Genomic DNA, 17,361 nt, shown 5'->3' with positions numbered 1-17,361 from the left:
AATGTGTCCTCTACCCATAAACAAATGTGGATTTTTTTGTGAGAGGACAACAGGGGATGGACATGGAGGAATCAACACTTTAAGGTCAAAATGCCTTAATGTTGGATTTGTTTATTACAAAAGCAGAGATTTTTGTTTTTACGAGAAGTTAATTGATGGCTTGTAGTTGTGTGGATTATTGCGGATTACTGTGATGCTTTTATCAACTGTTTGGACTCTTATTCTGACGGCACCCATTCACTACAGAGGATCCATTGGTGAACAAGTAATGCTAAATTTCTCCAAATTTGTTCCCATGAAGAAACAAGCTCCTATATGTCTTTAATGGCCAGAGTGTGAGTACATTTTCAGCAATTTGTTATTACGCTATTTTTTTTTAACAATCTTTTGCTGTTAAATATATTTCAAATAAATTAATAAATGCAATAAATGTAAAAGAAAGTCCTTCCACAACTTTTTCTTGTTAAACTTATGCAAGGATTATGCAAGTAAAATGGCAAAATTGTAATTCACCGCTTTGCTCTGATATGTGGCAGTACATTTAAAAAAAAAAAATCAAGTGCTTTATGCTGCGTTTTGTGGAATCCATGGCAGTATTTTCTCAGAATGTGGTGCCCTTCATGAACGTGCGAAGTTGTTCTATAACGGCCTGCGTTATGAAACTTGCGACTCATGCAAAGAGAGCGAAAACAGGAGGTGATGGTGGGGGTAAACCGGAGGAGGTGCTATAATTTGAAAAGGCAGTTGTTTATTGTTGAAGAGCATGTATTTATTTCATGGCAGCGCAAATTGTGGCTAAGGGCAGAGACGGGTCTCGGTGGGTAATTACAGAGCTTGAGGCAGCGCCCCACCACAGCAGTGTCTCTTAAGAGCCTGTGCCTTCCCTACACACACACACACACACACACACACACACACACACACACACACATACAGTCAATGAGAACTTGCCATCTACTTCCATTAGACACACTGCATGTACTTGCTGAGGAACATCATCACCTGTGTTCTTCACTAATGATGCTTCTAGACTTCACTGTACTGTATCTGATTGATAGGTGAATTAGCATTGTACCAGTCAAATGTTTGGACTTGGACTTTTGCACTTGTCTAAATTTCTTTCCAGAGTTCTTAGAAACATTTTGAGCTAAAGGTTTGTGCTTAAATGCTTGACATTACTTAGCAGACAAATATAAACTATTTTTGTTTTTGATTTAGTTTTTTAATGTTCACCAAGGCTGCATTTATTTAAAAATACAGTAAAAGCAGTAATGTTGTGAAATATTTTTACAATTTAAAATTACTACTACTTTCTACTTTTAGTATATTTTAAGATGTAATTTATTTCTGTGAGCAGTCATTACTCCAGCGTTTAGTGTCATATGGTGTCTTTTAGAAGTCATTCTAATATGCTTATTTGCTGCTTAAGAAACATTTATTGCTATAATTTTTTTTTTCAGAAATAGTTATACTTTTGTAGATTCTTTGATTAATTGAAATATCAAAATATCAGCATTATTAATATAAATATTTGGTCACATTTGGTTAGTTTAATGTATGCTTGCTGAATAAAAGTATTAATTTCTCAAAAATAAATATAAATAAATAAACATATATAAATATATATAAATAAATAAACATGTTACCCCAAACTTAATGTTAATTCCTTAAAAAGTATGTTTTAACATTATTTTATCTAATTATAGTTTATATCTCACTGCAACTTTATATCTCATGATTGTGACTTTATTCTGTGTAGTTGCGACTTTTTATATCTCCAAGTTCTGACTATATATTTCCTAATGTGTTTTTATACTTCACAAATCCAGTATCCAGCCCAGATGGTCACTGCAGTCACCAGATCCAGTCCGTATCCAGATCAGATGGTGGATCAGCACCCAGAGACGACCTCTACAGCCCTGAACGTCAGCGGAGATGAGCTAGATGAGCGCCAGAGACAGATCCCCAGTGAGGACCTCGCCACTTAGACAGCCATCGGGAAAGACCACTGGAACCAGTTGAGCCCTTACAATCTGACTTTGCTGCAGTTGGAATTGAACTGCTGGTTCGTTTGGCCAGAGGAGAACTGGCCCCCCGACTGAGCCTGGTTTCTCCCAAGGTTTTTTTCTCCATTCTGTCACCGATGGAGTTTTGGCCTCTGGTTTGCTTAATTGGGGACACTTCATTTCCAGCGATATCGTCGACCTGATTGCAAAGACACTATTTAAACTGAACTGAGCTGGATGATGACATCACTGAATTCAATAATGAAATGCCTTTAACTGAACATTTACATTATTGACACACTATTTTCCTTTTTTGATATTGTGCAGTTGCTTTGACACAATTTACATTGTTAAAAGCACTATATAAATAAAGGTGACTTGACTTGACTTGACAAATGCAACTTTTCCCTCCTAAACTCAACTCTGTATCTCAAAATGAGAATAAATTTTAGGTACAATTTTATAACTCACAATCTGTCACTGTAATCTCATAAATTCTCAAGTTGGTTAAGTGAATGCTGACTTGAGTAAAGATGTAGAAGCTCTAGATAAAGGGTGTCGAAGTTAAAATATAGTGTTTTTGTCATTACACAATTCAGTTAGTGTTATCTCATAGCTTTGATGACTTTTCCATTATTATAAAATGTGGAAAGACTGTAGCAATAAGGAATGAGAAGATGTGTCCAAATTGTTTGTCTGGTAGTGTATGTCACATATGCCACCCATGAGTCAGATATAATGTATATAGGTAGTAATAGCAGTCTTTTTGAGGTGCAGTATGTATATAACTTTTTCCTCTCTCTTTCAGTCATTTTGCAAGATTTCTCTTTGATTAGCTGCTCTAACAGGATCCCCCTTCCTGTCTTGGTTTACCCAGTGGGAGGGACCTCATTCAAATACGGTCCCACCAACTTTGGCACAAAAACAACTTAATTGCTAGTTTTCAATTGACAGCGAATACGTGAACAGAGGTTAGGTAATTGAGGAAACTGTTAAATATTTTGGTAAGATGGTAGGGCATTTTTTCCCCTTTGCATTTTTCTCTTGTTTGTTTCTAAATCTGTACATGGACGTTACGGTAAATGTTGCTGAGGTGCAGCCCACCTTGCACACGGTTATGGATGTGATTTGCTAGAAATATTCCTGTGAATCTAAAACAGTCCTTCTGAGGTTTGCTAAAACTGAAATACACTGAATATCAACAGAACGTGCTAATTCAGTCACAAACTCACAGACTTGCAAACATTTAAAGTATGTACAAATAAAAACAAGTTGCTGTTTGTTTTATCTATAGAGAAAAGCACTATGGATGGATGTGAAAATGAGTCTTGAGATATTTAAGACAATCCTTACTGTGGTTTAAAGAGAAGGATGTCTTGCTTTTTTGGGAGTGAGGTTTGTGGTCTCCTCACTGAAGAAACATGTGGTTATGCAGCTTCTTTTAGTTGCTTGGAATTTTGACATATGGAGTTATTCAGGACTTGAGATCTTCCTATGGCTTTGTGTTACAAAGCTGGCCATAAGACGTTTAAGTGTGTGTATGAACAAATCAAAATTTGAAATCCACTGTTAAATGATAATAGCAACTTTGAGTTTATGATGTATGATTAGTGAATTGTATTTTGTTATATGTTGGATACTACTAGACTGAACTTCAGATGAGTCTTCTCTACTCATGTATAGAAGTATAGAATATATATATATATACACACACACACACATTTATTTTTGTGAATTGTGGGGACATTCCACAGGTATAATAGTTTTTATACTGTACTCTACACCTAAACCTACCCCTAAATCTGTGAATTTTTACTTTCTTAAAAAAAAACTAATTCTGTATGATTTATAAGCCTTTTAAAAAATGGGGACATGTGGCAATGTCCTCATAAGTCACCTTCTCCTTGTAATACCTATGTCATACCCAAGTCATTATACAAATGTGTGTCCTCATATGTCAAACACACATATGTATATACAAATTAGCATTGTTTATAAAAAAAAGTCAAAATCTATACTATACTATACTAACAACTAGAAAAAAAGTCAGTTCTGCTGGAATGTGCATCTGCATTGATGTGAAACGTGTTGAGATAAAGATGGAGAGATCTGTGGGAGGGATGTAGAAGTGATGGAGGGAGGGAGAGTGAGGGGGAGGAGAGGGACAGAGTGTATGTTCAACTCTCTCCTTCATTCATTTTCTTTCAGTCCGTGACTGAAGTGACTTACGTGTGGCTGCCAGGTGAGTGAAACTTGACTTATTTTAATTTAATTTAATTTAATTTAATTCATAATGCAAGTCATAATGCAAAAAGCCCAATGATCTTTAAAGAGACTTAATTGTCTTTATGCTAAATAATGGTATTATAAATGTTATTGTATTATAAATATTATAGTATAAATATTGTGTAATATTTGTTACATTTTCTTTTGATTTTTAAGTGAAATGTGGGACCCTGTTAGATTTGAAAAAAAAAAAAACTGTCTTTCCACTTTATCTTTTTAATGGAGCTATTTAATGTTCTGCATACTATAATAACTATAATTAGAATAGTTTTTTTTTAACCTTTTCTTTAAAAATAATTTTTGCTAAGTATGTCCAGATAAACAGATAAAGCGGCTATTTTATTTCACATGTAGTGGGTCACCTCATGGAGGCTGACATTTTGAGATCACATGACCTGCTTAATTTATCTCTATAACCTACTCAATGGAACTTAAAAAAAAATACTGGTAAAAATAATTCCATTTTGTAGTCCATTTTGTAACATTGTCACTTTTTGTTTTGTATTACAGAAGCCTCAGCTCTGTGCAATCATGATTCGGGCTATCTGTCCCATTTGTGTTCTTCTCTTTGCGCTCCTCTTTGTGTGCACGGACGCACGTCCCGAATCGCCAGGCCGCTCAAGGCGTGCTCCTGCTGCCAAAGTGCGACTGGCAGGTATGGGCCACAGAGAAAACGAGGGACGAGTTGAAATCCTGCACAATGGGACGTGGGGCACCGTATGCGACGATGAGGTCGACATTAAACTCGCTAATGTGGTTTGCAGGGAACTGGGTTTCCAAAGTGGCATAACATGGGCGCACAGTGCCAAGTACGGAGAGGGAGAAGGTGAATGAATTTCTCTGTTAAAATACATGAACTGTGACTTAGGAATCTTTTATCACCCTCATCTATCCTCATTTACTTTCCTTCATGTTGTTCCAAACCTCTGTGACTTACTTTCTTTGGGAGCTGTTTAGCAGAATGTCTGTGCTGCTCTTTTTGATAAATGAAATTGAAGCGAGGGCCATCAAGCTCCAAAAATGTTTTTGGGTGAACTATTCCTTTAAGTATTTTAAAGAGTTGCTGTCTGAATAGCTGAGGTTTAGGAAATTTAATCTCTGTTATTTTCACATTTAACTGGATTACGTGAAAGACTTGAGCACAGTTGTGTAAGGCGGCACATTGCTGTTTTAAATAGCCGTTTCTCACTAGTGCAAGTGCACAGAGCTACTGTTCTTTACATCACCCAAATCGCTCCCTATAATTTCACTTTAAGGCAGCTATAAAGGCAGCCAGTAACCCAAAGCATGTATAACACTTAGTTGGCAAGACAACACTGTCATTAAAACTAAAACAAACCCTTCAGACAGCTTCACCAGAGCTCTTTTGTAATGCTTTTGATGGAGACGCTTCTGTCCCATATTAACAAGTAATTGTACATGAAGTCTGCAGACTTCAACTTTATACATATGTATTATGTACCATTCTTTAAAAGACAGTTTTTAATGGAGCAGCTAGTAGTGGCTTGTTCAAAGTAACAGTTCATCTAAAAACTCTGTAATTTTTACTCATCCTCTCGTTGTTCTTCTGTGGAACACAAAATAACTTTTAATACTGATAGCTTTTAAAAAATTCAATTACAGTTGAGACTGAAACTTTTAAACTTAAAAAATGACAAAAAGTACCATATAAATATGAAAAAAGTGGTCCATGTAACTTGTCTGTTGCATTCCAAGTGTTTCAAACCCATACAATAACTCTATGTGATGAATAGACCAAACTGTGAGTTATTATTCATTGATAATCTTTTCATTGAATGTTAAAAGAATAGTTCAAGATTTGGAGAAATTTAGCATTACATCAGTTGCTCACCAACGGATCAGTGAATGGGTGCCGTCAGAATGAGAGTCCAAACAGCTGATAAAGAAATCAAAATAATCCACCACACTTCCCCAGTCCATCAATTAACGTCTTGTGAGGTGAAAACCTGCATGTTTGTAATAAACAAATCAGTCATTAAGATGCTGGTAACCAAAAAAAATCGAAGTCCTCTATCCATAATATTGCTTTCTCTATTGAAAAAGTCATCTTGTCTGAATCAGGAGAGAAATATACACAGATCACACATTGTTTACAAGTAAAAACAGTCCAAAACTAAACTGTAAACAAATATGTTTTGATTTGGGCTTTGATTTTGATTTGAAAGGGCAATGGGGGATGGATTTTTCGCTGGAGGAATTTTGGAAGCATTATAATTATGGATTAACGCCTTAATGATTTGTTTCTCACAAACATGTAGCTTTACACTTCACAAGATGTTAATTGATGCACTGGAGTCATGTGGATTACATGTGGATTATTGTGATGTGTTTATCAGCTGTGTAGACTCTCATTCTGACGGCACCCATTCACTGCAGAAGATCAATTGGTGAGCAAGTGATGTAATGCCAAATTTCTCCAAATCTGTTCAAATGAAGAAGCTAATTCATTTACATCTTGGATGACCTGAGCATGAATACATTTTCAGCAAATTTAAATTTTTGGGTGAACAATTCTATAGCCAACTTGAGAACCGAATCAGTCTGAAAAGTGTAAAGGTTATTGCGGTTTGAAATGAGGGTGAGTAAATGATGACTGAATTTTCCCTTTAAGACACAACTGATGTTTTTTTTTTTTGTTCCAGTGCTTTTGTAACCTCTAACATCTGTCACAGGCCCCATTTGGATGGATAATGTGAGGTGTGAAGGAACGGAGAAAACTCTGAAAGACTGCAAGTCGAACGGATGGGGTGTTCATGACTGCAAGCACTCTGAGGATCTCGGGGTGGTCTGCAGTCCAGAGAGAAGGCTGGACCAAGTGCATCCTGGAGTCACCAGAAGAGGGCACACCATCTCTCTCAGGCCAAACGCAGTCACCTCGAACCGCTGGCAGGACATTTACTCCAGTTCAAGGACACCTGCACATCTCAGACAAGGGAACGGACATTCCCAAGATCATACCAGATGGGATCAATTCTCCAGACAGCAGTTTCATAATCCGGTAAATAGAGATTGCAGTAGATCTGAAATTCTTTTAATACATACATAATTAATCTAATCTGCATTTTCTTTAAAAGTAGTTTTAGTTGAACATTTAAATAAAGAGTTTACTCATCTTAATGTCCTTCCAAACTTGTATGACTTTCTTTCTTCTGTGGAACATATAAGATTTTTTAAAAGAATATTCATTGAAGACTTGAAATATAGTGCATAAACTGCAATTGACCACTTTTGTCACGCTCTTATTGAAATTTTTGCCATTTTAATAACATTTACATGACATATACATGCCATTTCATGACATATGCAAAGAACTCAGGGTTTGGAACAATATGAGGAACAATAAAATTGGAACAATAACATACAATGTGATTTTTTTTTCATTTTTGTGTGAACAATTCCAATTTCAGGTTATGCTCATGAGAAAATGTTTTCAATCTTCCTCTAGTCTGCCAGTAGGGTGAAGATCGAGGAAGTCCGCCTCAAGCCAGTCTTGACGGTTACAAAGAAGCGTGTCCTTGTCACGGAGGGTGTGGTGGAAGTAAAGCATGCTGGGAGATGGAGACAGGTGTGTGATAAAGGCTGGAGTCTGAACAGCAGCAGAGTTGTGTGTGGGATGCTTGGCTTTCCTGACGCGGAGCAGCCCAACATGAACATCTACAAGTGAGTCCTGTGCTTCTAATGAAATATACAACATGAGCACTGGCATGGGTCTCTGAGGTTTTGGAGAGAATTAGTATCATATTAAAACCCAACATTTTGCACTAATTCGCTGTTATTGGCTGATGTTAGTTTTGTTAAATTTCATTGCGTTAGTACAGGGCCTCCCAGAGTTTTAACTAACAACATAATATCCAGTGCAGACTGCAGCTGATTCTGGCCAAAAACTGCCCACTTGTACAGGAAATGACTGTCTGGCTGACATGTAGCAGAACTGTATCAACCAGCTACAGTTTTATTTTTACGTCCTGTTTATGTAAGGGTAAATACAGGTGAAACTAGTTTAAATGCTACTGTTAAAAAATGTGGGATCGTTTAAAAAAAAAAAAAAAAACCTTTTTTTGAACAATCATGCTTACACTTACTACTAAAGCTATATTTATTTAATAAAAAAAACAGTAAAACAGCAATATTGTAAAAACATTATTACAATTTATTTTCTATTTTAATATAAAAAAGTAATATATGCCTGTGATGGCAAAGTTGAATTTTCAGCAGACATATAATCCAGTCTTTAGTGTTACATGATCCTTCAGAATCCTGTCTTTTTTTTTTTAAATCTTCTTTTTGTTTGTTTGTTTTGCATTTTCTGTTTGTTGGACCACACAGGGTGTAGTGATGATGATATTCTATGTAGACAAAGTTCATGTCTAAGCACTGGAAGATGTTTGTCTCTGCATATAGCGGAAAGTGAAAGATTCACCACCTCTTTTGGCTGGAATTGCACATCTGTTTTCCTTATCTTTGTTCTCCAAGCACCTTTCACAAACCTAAACACATAACCAATGATTAAAAGATCTTTCAAACCTTTTGATGTTATCTGGATCTCAGCGTTACTGAAATGAACAGCCTGCTCAGAACGCTTAGGTCTAAGTGAGAAGTCTAATATCCCTGCTGATTGTTACTGGAAAGGGACATCAGTTTTAAAGCCTTCCAAGTGTCTGTTGTTGGAGGAAGAGTTTCAGGTTTGTTTAATGATTTTATTGACATTGTCACCCTTGACTTTCTCCTGCCTCCTCACAGAATGTTTCCCTGAGCAGTGTTCCCAACTGAGCTGTACTGTCGTTGTTGTCTCACTTGGTCAGTTCTTTTAATAATGTAAAAATCAGTTTATTGTTGGGGGTTCTGGACTTTGGCTATTATTCTAAAAAGGCATTTATGCAGGTTGTGTGCTTCATCCTCAGATTTTTTCAATGGGTTTATGCATATAGCTGTTATTGTGCTGTGGAGTTTGATGCCTACAGATTCTTCTTCCAGTGTGGCTTAGACAGGATACAGGTCAGGATATGTGTATTTAGAAATCTATTCTAGAGCATAAATACAGGATCAGAGATGACAAGGTCCAGTCCTGCTCTTTTTAGAAAAGTTATTTTCTTAGAGCAATTTTGTGCTCATGTTTGTCATCTTTACCTACCTATGTACAGCATCAACCCATTTGCATACAGTACCTACTGTTCCTTTTTTTTTTTTTTAAATCCAGAAAACGCATTTCAAAAAAAGTTATAAATTGATTTGCATTTTAATGAGTCAGATAATAATTTGACCCCATCGCAAAACATGACTTGGTACTTGGTGGCAAAACCGTTGTTGGCAATCACAGAGGTCAGAAGTTTCTTGTAGTTGGCCACCAGGTTTGCACACATCTCAGGAGGGATTTTCTCCCACTCCTCTTTGCAGATCCTCTCCAAGTCTTTAAGGTTTCGAGGCTGACGTTTGGCAACTCGAACCTTCAGCTCCCTCCACAGATTTTCTATGGGATTAAGGTCTGGAGACTGGCTAGGCCACTCCAGAACTTTAATGTGCTTCTTCTTGAGCCACTCCTTTGTTGCCTTGGCCGTGTGTTTTGGGTCATTGTCATGCTGGAATACCCATCCACGACCCATTTTCAATGCCCTGGTTGGCTTCAATGCCCTGACGGTACATGGCCCCGTCCATCGTCCCTGTGATGCGTGTCAGTTGTCCTGTCCCCTTAACAGAAAAACACCCCCAAAGCATAATGTTTCCACCTCCATGTTTGATGGTGGGGATGGTGTTCTTGGGGTCATAGGCAGCATTCCACCTCCTCCAAACACGGAGAGTTGAGTTGATGCCAAAGAGCTTGATTTTGGTCTCATCTGACCACAACACTTTCACCCTGTTCTCCTCTGAATCATTCAGATGTTCATTGGCAAACTTCAGACGGGCCTGTATATGTGCTTTCTTGAGCAGGGGGACCTTGTGGGCGCTGCAGGATTTCAGTCCTTCATGGCGTAGTGTGTCACCAATTGCTTTCTTGGTGACTACGGTCCCAGCTGCCTTGAGATCATTGACAAGATCCTCCCGTATAGTTCTGGGCTGATTCCTCACCGTTCTCATGATCATTGAAAGTCCACGAGGTGAGATCTTGCATGGAGCCCCAGTCCAACGAAGATTGAAAGTTATTTTATGTTTCTTCCATTTGCGAATAATCGCACCAACTATTGTCACCTTCTCACCAAGCTGCTTGGCGATGGTCTTGTAGCCCATTCCAGCCTTGTCTAGGTCTACAATCTTGTCCCTGACATCCTTGGACAGCTCTTTGGTCTTGGCCATGATGGAGAGTTTGGAATCTGATTGATTGATTGCTTCTATAGACAGGTGTCTTTTATACAGGTAACAAGCTGAGATTAGGAGCACTCCCTTTTATACAGTTACCTGTATAAAAGACATCTGGGAGCCAGAAATCTTGCTGATTGATAGGGGATCAAATACTTATTAAAATGCAAATCAATTTATAACTTTTTTGAAATGCATTTACTGGATTGGTTTTGTTGTTATTCTGTCTCTCACTGTTCAAATAAACCTACCATTAAAATTATAGACTGATAATTTCTTTGTCAGTGGACAAACGTACAAAATCAACAGGGGATCAAATATTTTTTCCCCACTGTTCTTATCTATGTACCTCCCCACCTTTTTAATCACATATCTAGTTAACTACTTACCTACCTATGTTTATTTCTAACTACCTTAATACCTGAGCTGTTTATTTACCTACTTTACACACCTGTCTGTAGCACATTTTGATTTCATGAACACGCTGAGTAGTGAGACCAACTCTGAGGAGGTTCTCTAAGGTTAGTTAGTTTGCTTTGAAATTGTTTGCCTAATGGAACAGGCTTACTACATGCATTTCTCTTTCCTTTGTTATTTCCTTTTCATTGTTACCTCATTTTTTACTTCTCTTATAGGCTGCTTTGGTTCAGAGGCATTTTTTGAATAACCACACTCACAGCACAACTATTTCATTCCCATCGTCTGAATGGGCTTTGGCCATGCTGGCAAGTTGACCCATGTGCTCGTTATAAAAAGCACCACCTTAATCTTCTGGGTCTGCGGTCCCTAAGATTTTTTTAGTCTAAGGTTTGTGCTGGGGTGTTGTAAGTGTTGTATGCGCTTTCTGCTGATGATTCCTCTAAGATTTGTGTCCGCTGTAGAACAATATGTCCTGATAAATGTGCTTGAGTGTTGAGCAATTTCCACGTTTTTGTGCTCTTAAAAAAGATTCTTACCTAGCAGATAAGACTGTTGACAGGTTAATGTTATCTCTTTTTAAAATTAATGTCCTTTTCCTTTAGAATTCTGATCTTGAGGTCACAGGAACACCTAAGCGAGCTTTTGCTTATGCATGATTCAAAGACATGCCGCAAACAGAAACTCAAAGATGCTGTTTGAAATCAAATTAGAGTTTATAGAGCTAGCTGTGGCTTTCGTGGCTTACATCCTAGGGAATCTCCATTTGGCTCCTTCCCGTCTGTGAGCATGACCATCACTTGACCTCACCATGTTGTACGTGCATTTTGTTAAGTCTCCGCAGAGCAGCAGACTTGGCAATAGCGTCTCAGGGATCGCGAGCCGGCCCGCCCTGACACTGCCTCTTCTGGATTCTCCGCTGAAGATGCTGTAATTAACTGTTGGGTCACTCAGAAGATTTCCACGTTTCTGGCGAGTAAGGGAAAGGCATATTACAATTATAGCAGCGCCCTTTGGCTGCTGTGTCAGCAGGACACATTCTGTCTGTGTTACGGGGGAAATTGAAAGACTTTAGCCACAATTTAGGCTCGGATATCCTTAGATGAACATCTAATGAAATTAAATATAATGTTTTAACGAGTGATTTTGTCCTTTCAGTCGAAAGCAGTGCCTCAGTCAGACTGTGTACAGAAAGAAAAATCACCTTCTGGGTTTATGGAGTTTGAATTATGATAATTGGCTCAGTGTAATTTAATGGCAGGCTTTACGCTTTATATTTTCAGTCCATTGAATATCCCCTTTGAGGGTCGAACACTATAATCGGCAAAATGTGATCAAGTTCAGGGTGTTGGCATTCAGTGGTGTGGTGATTGATTATTTTATCATATCACGTATATTGAACAGGATGAGAAAAAAATAAATAATGTTTCTTAATCAAAGGCAGTGGCTAAATATATGACCAGCACAAAACAGGAAATATATAGGCATAAAGGCTATATAACTTTTCCAACTTTTTTTTGTAACATAATTTCACAAAAATGCCTTCCATACTAACACTGTTGTCTCAAGTCCACTAACTTTTGATAAAATGTGCATGTTTAATATATATATATTTATTATTAAAAAAACATAAAAGTGCTTGAAACGCTTAAATGAAAACTTGCATCCTTAATAGCTATATTGTGTAATGACTACAGAGATTGGTCAGAGATATTTAGAATATATATTCACACTGCATCACAGATTAGAGTGCCCTATTGCTTAATAAATGCTTAAACAGCATGTTTTGTAAGACATAGTGAGAGAGAAAAATGTGTGTGTGTATAGACTAATGCTTAAAACAGTGGCATGATTGTTGTCTCCAAACAGACCAGCCCTATCTATCATTAAGTTTTCTTGGTTCAGCAGTAAACCAAGGGTGGAACTCTTGGACTAATTACATGAGCAGGTGGGTATTTCAGCAACTGTAAGAACAAATGAAAAAAAAAAAAAAACAGACTTGTATTGTCTGAAGTATCTCTTCACATTCAGAGCAGCACATTTGATATATAAAAGAGCAACTTGGTAAATAAAATAAGAATAAAAAAACTTAAATTATATGCATCAAATAAGTTTATTACTGGCATGATAGCTGTAAACGATCATTTTTGCAGCTTTAGACTTACTATAATGTTACTGTGCTACAGAGTGTCATATGGTAGAAACATCCAGAATATTGTATGAGATCATTAAACTGGAGATTCCACAGCATTTAAATGTAGTTTCTTTCTGTTGATTGATATTCTCATTTGAAATTAATTAATTAAGACAGCTCCATCACGAGAATGATTGTATTCAATTTTTATTTAATTTTCCTATTTGAAAAGTCCATTTGATAAACTATTTTGGGAGTGCAGTCAGAAAAACAGATTCAGCAAAATAAGAGCAGTGTGTTAAACATACATCTAAGGGGTTAGCAGGCTAAATCCTTCATAACTACCACATTTAGCTGGACAGACGGTGATGATGACGGTGATGATGACAGTGATGATATCATGTGTCACTGTGATGACAGGTGTGTTATAGAGGGCAGGTGTTCTTGGGTGGATCTCTCTCTTTCTCTGTCTCTCTGTCATTCTGAGTATAAGTTTGTCTCAGTGTGTTTTATGGGAAGTCTTGCTGTGCCCATTCCGGGATACCAACATGCCAGTGGAAATATCTGTTTATAGAATGTACATATTTGAAAGCCAGTTTAGTGGTAGATTAAGTTAAAACATATGTGTATGTTCTTTGATGTCTTAGTCTGCGGGCCATACATTATAAAAAAAAGCAATGTAAATAGATGAAACTTTAGTTTGGAGTGCTGACTGTTGCATTATCTTGAATAAAGACATAAATGGTAATGAAGATCTGGAACAGTGAGTTTTAACTGCCTGCTAATGATAAAACCTCATGTGGCCTATGGCTTTCTGTCCATTTATATGGTTTTATTGCCAGTGCAATATTGTTATTTTTGCTGGTCAGTCTGGAGGAACAGCACCATAAATTGCACATTCTTTCTCAGCTCTATTCAACTTTTAACATTTTCTTTTTTTTTTTTTTTTCATTTACAGAAAAATATGGGATAAGAAAGTCAAGGATTCAACAACCAGGTGAATCTTCTTCGGCACTTATACTAAAACATATTTCTTTACCACACATCTGAGCATCTGCTTGTACTCTTAATTTAACTCTTAATGTACTACTGCTCTTGTCTCCTAGATTGAGTCAGATGACCAAGAAGAAGGGATTCTGGGTTGAGAAAGTACATTGTCTGGGCACAGAGCCCAGTCTGGCGGAGTGTCATGCCCAGCTGTCAATCCCTCGAAGCCCCAGCCCCTGTAAGAATGGTCGCCATGCTGTGGCCCGCTGTGTCCCAGGACCACAGTTTGCTCGTATGTCCTCTGGCAGACCCCAGGCACCTCACCCTGCAGAGGTAATCCTAAATCTATTTTGGTTATCCAGTTAATGACTGGCTTTAATGACTGGAAAAAATTTAATATTTATATTTTTTAATTTAAATTTTTTTTTATCAGTCATCATAATTACATTTTAATGGGTTATAACAAATAAAAAAAAAAAAAATTACAAAAAAAAAAATCAATCAATCACTAAAAACCCCACAAATAATTACTAGAATTAAATTTGACCCTCATTATGCTGTTATTGAAATGAAAAAATACTTTTAAAAAAGCTTTAAAGTAAAATACTGTTTTTGGCTCAAAACATAAAGGATGTAAATAATATGGTGAGGTGTTATGACTTTTGACTTTTTGCACTGATCTTCAACACTGTTAAACCCTGATGTCTTGAATATAATAGAATTAGAAATAGAATAGGCATGTACACCATTGTTCAAATGTTTTAATAATTACTATTATTCAGGAAAGATGCATTAATTTGATCAAAAGTGACAGTAAAGACTGTTCACAGATTGTGAGATTGTTACAAAATATTTCTATTTCAAATAAATGTTGTGCTTTTTAACTTTCTATTCATCAAAGAATCCTGAAAAAAATGTATCATGGTTTCCACAAAGTTCAGCATTGATAATAATAAGAATTGTTTAATTAGCACCAAACCCTCATATAAGAATTATTTCATGTGATGCAAATAGAAAACAGTTGTTTTAAATTGTAATATTTCACAACATTTTTATTGCAAATGTCATGGGTTACATTTTATTTATTTATTTTTCAGTTACATTTAGTGGTTTTTAAGTTTAGTTTACTTAGTTTAGTTAAGTTAGACACTGAAACTGAGCGATGCTACCAGAAAGTATTTAATTTTATGCAACTTTATCACCTTTGGGGTGAAACTTACTGTTAAGGGGTTTAAATAATGTAGTGCTTTAGAGTTAGGCTTAGCAGTTTGCAAAGCTATAACCACATATTTAGGGTTGGGACTAATATTATGTTAGAATCAGTCTATGAAGAACCCTTATTTGTCGACCGCTAATCTGCAGATTGGTGAAGCCATGTACCCCACTGGTGCTCCCCAAATGTCTGTTGTGGTTAAAACCCTAGTACTTAAAATGTAACCTTGTCAATATTTCTTCCCTTCTCATAGCTGTCAGTGCGTCTGAAGGCAGGACCACGTCTGGGAGAAGGAAGAGTCGAGGTTCTCCGTGAGGGAAAGTGGGGAACCGTGGTTGACCACCGGTGGGACCGGATCTCAGCCAGCGTGGTGTGCAGAGAGCTGGGCTTCGGCACTGCCAAAGAGGCTCTTACCGGAGCATACATGGGTCAAGGTGAGAATTAATTTAAGCTTGAAGGATCCCAGTTGGATCAACTTGAGGGTGAGTAAAAGATGGAATTTAAATTTTTTGATGATCTGTTCCTTAATCCGCAAAATGGTGTTTATAGGAAGAAGGTGATTCATAACTACGAACGTGATTATGATCATACTGAGTTTGGCACGTGATTCCACAGTAGTCTGAGTCTGAACTTAATTTGTAAACACTACTTATCTATGGGATACGCCTGTCTGCAGCTGAATATGAAAGCGGTCAGAGAGGATGTTATACATTATGCGATATCACACTCTCCAGCTGCAAAACATGAATTCCACATCAGTAATAAAGCTTTAAAGCAAGGAACTTTCCCTAAACTTTCTGTGGCACAGATCCACACTGCATGTGAGTTTGTATTCCAAGAGGAACCAGTCCAATCTGACAAGACGGGATAATTGTTCTGCCAAAGAGAAGCAATGACAGTAGCTATTTATTGAAGACTTCCCAATATCACTCTGATGAAAAACACAGCTGCAATGTTTCACCGTTTTTATTTAAAGAAAAGTAGTGAAAAGGGTTTTGACTCATAAATGATGTTTTATCAGGTGCCACCGTTCAAAGAAGTGAAAGAAGGAAATGTTGATTTATGGATAATGATGATTTTAGGGGTCTGTTATTTTGAAATATTAGCTGTAATACTTATATTTGTGGCCCATAGTGACACATATGAGAGTCCAGACACATGAAATTGTGTTAATGCTTTCATGTTTTGAAAATACTCCAGTCAAGGTCTCAGTTTAACTTGTCAAGTGCCAAATACTGTAAGTGCACTTGGCTGTCTTGTATTTTGTATATCAGGTAGATCATGTGAGTGCTATAACAACTGAATAACTTTCATTGAGACAAAAATATAAACATTTTAAATGAAACAAATAATGCAAATTACAATTTATCGCTGATGAAGAAAAAGAAAAAAATCTCAATTCAACTAGCATGGGCAGGTGAGATGGAAAAATATTTTTAGAAAGTCACTTGCTGATTTTTTAATTTAGCCATTTGGATGAAGAAGCAGGAATAGAGATCAAAGCTTATGATTTCTGCAAGCCCGTATCGTTGAGGTCTTTAGGTATATTTATTGTCGTGTATAATTTTCCTAGTACAGCCGAGGCCACAAAAACATATAGTGAGTGAAGAGAGACACAAATTAGCTTTTCAATGACAGAACAGAACTGGACTGTTTGGGACAAGTGGTAAAAATAGGAAATCTGTTGAGATGGGCTACACGCACCAGACTGTGGTTACCACATTTAGAAAAGATCCTGAATAATGGTGTTGGTACAGTGTTCATTGCACTGCTTGATTTTCCAGACATTTAATGTAACATAAAGGGAAAATTCATCCAAAACTGAAAAGAATTGTCATTTACTCAACCCTTATGTCCTTCCAAACCCTGCTTTTTTCTTCTGTGGAACATGAAGAAAGTTGGGGTGCAAACAACATGGACACCAATGGACTTTCATTTTATAGACAAATGTTTTTCAAAATATCTTATTTTATGTTCCAAAGAAGAAAGAGCCATACAGTTTTAAA

At 36.9% G+C, this 17,361-nt stretch overlaps 1 protein-coding gene across 1 annotated transcript in view; it reads left to right on the top strand.

The window, feature by feature from the left end:
- Positions 1-4,823: 4,823 nt before the first annotated feature.
- LOC306882010 (lysyl oxidase homolog 4-like) overlaps positions 4,824-17,361 on the top strand; it is a gene marked incomplete at its 5' end in the record, with an annotated part of 29,307 nt that continues 16,769 nt past the window's right edge. Inside the window, 6 exons of the mRNA XM_079436433.1 lie at positions 4,824-5,118; positions 6,986-7,311; positions 7,759-7,973; positions 14,114-14,152; positions 14,262-14,475; positions 15,609-15,789. Of these exons, the coding sequence (XP_079292559.1) occupies positions 4,824-5,118; positions 6,986-7,311; positions 7,759-7,973; positions 14,114-14,152; positions 14,262-14,475; positions 15,609-15,789 (1,270 nt within the window). The remainder of the gene's footprint in view (positions 5,119-6,985; positions 7,312-7,758; positions 7,974-14,113; positions 14,153-14,261; positions 14,476-15,608; positions 15,790-17,361) is intronic.

Source organism: Barbus barbus (assembly GCF_936440315.1).
Source record: "Barbus barbus genome assembly, chromosome: 16".
NCBI lineage: Eukaryota > Metazoa > Chordata > Actinopteri > Cypriniformes > Cyprinidae > Barbus > Barbus barbus.
The sequence above is the reverse complement of the archived record's forward strand: the minus strand, read 5'-3'. Positions and strand labels throughout refer to the sequence as shown.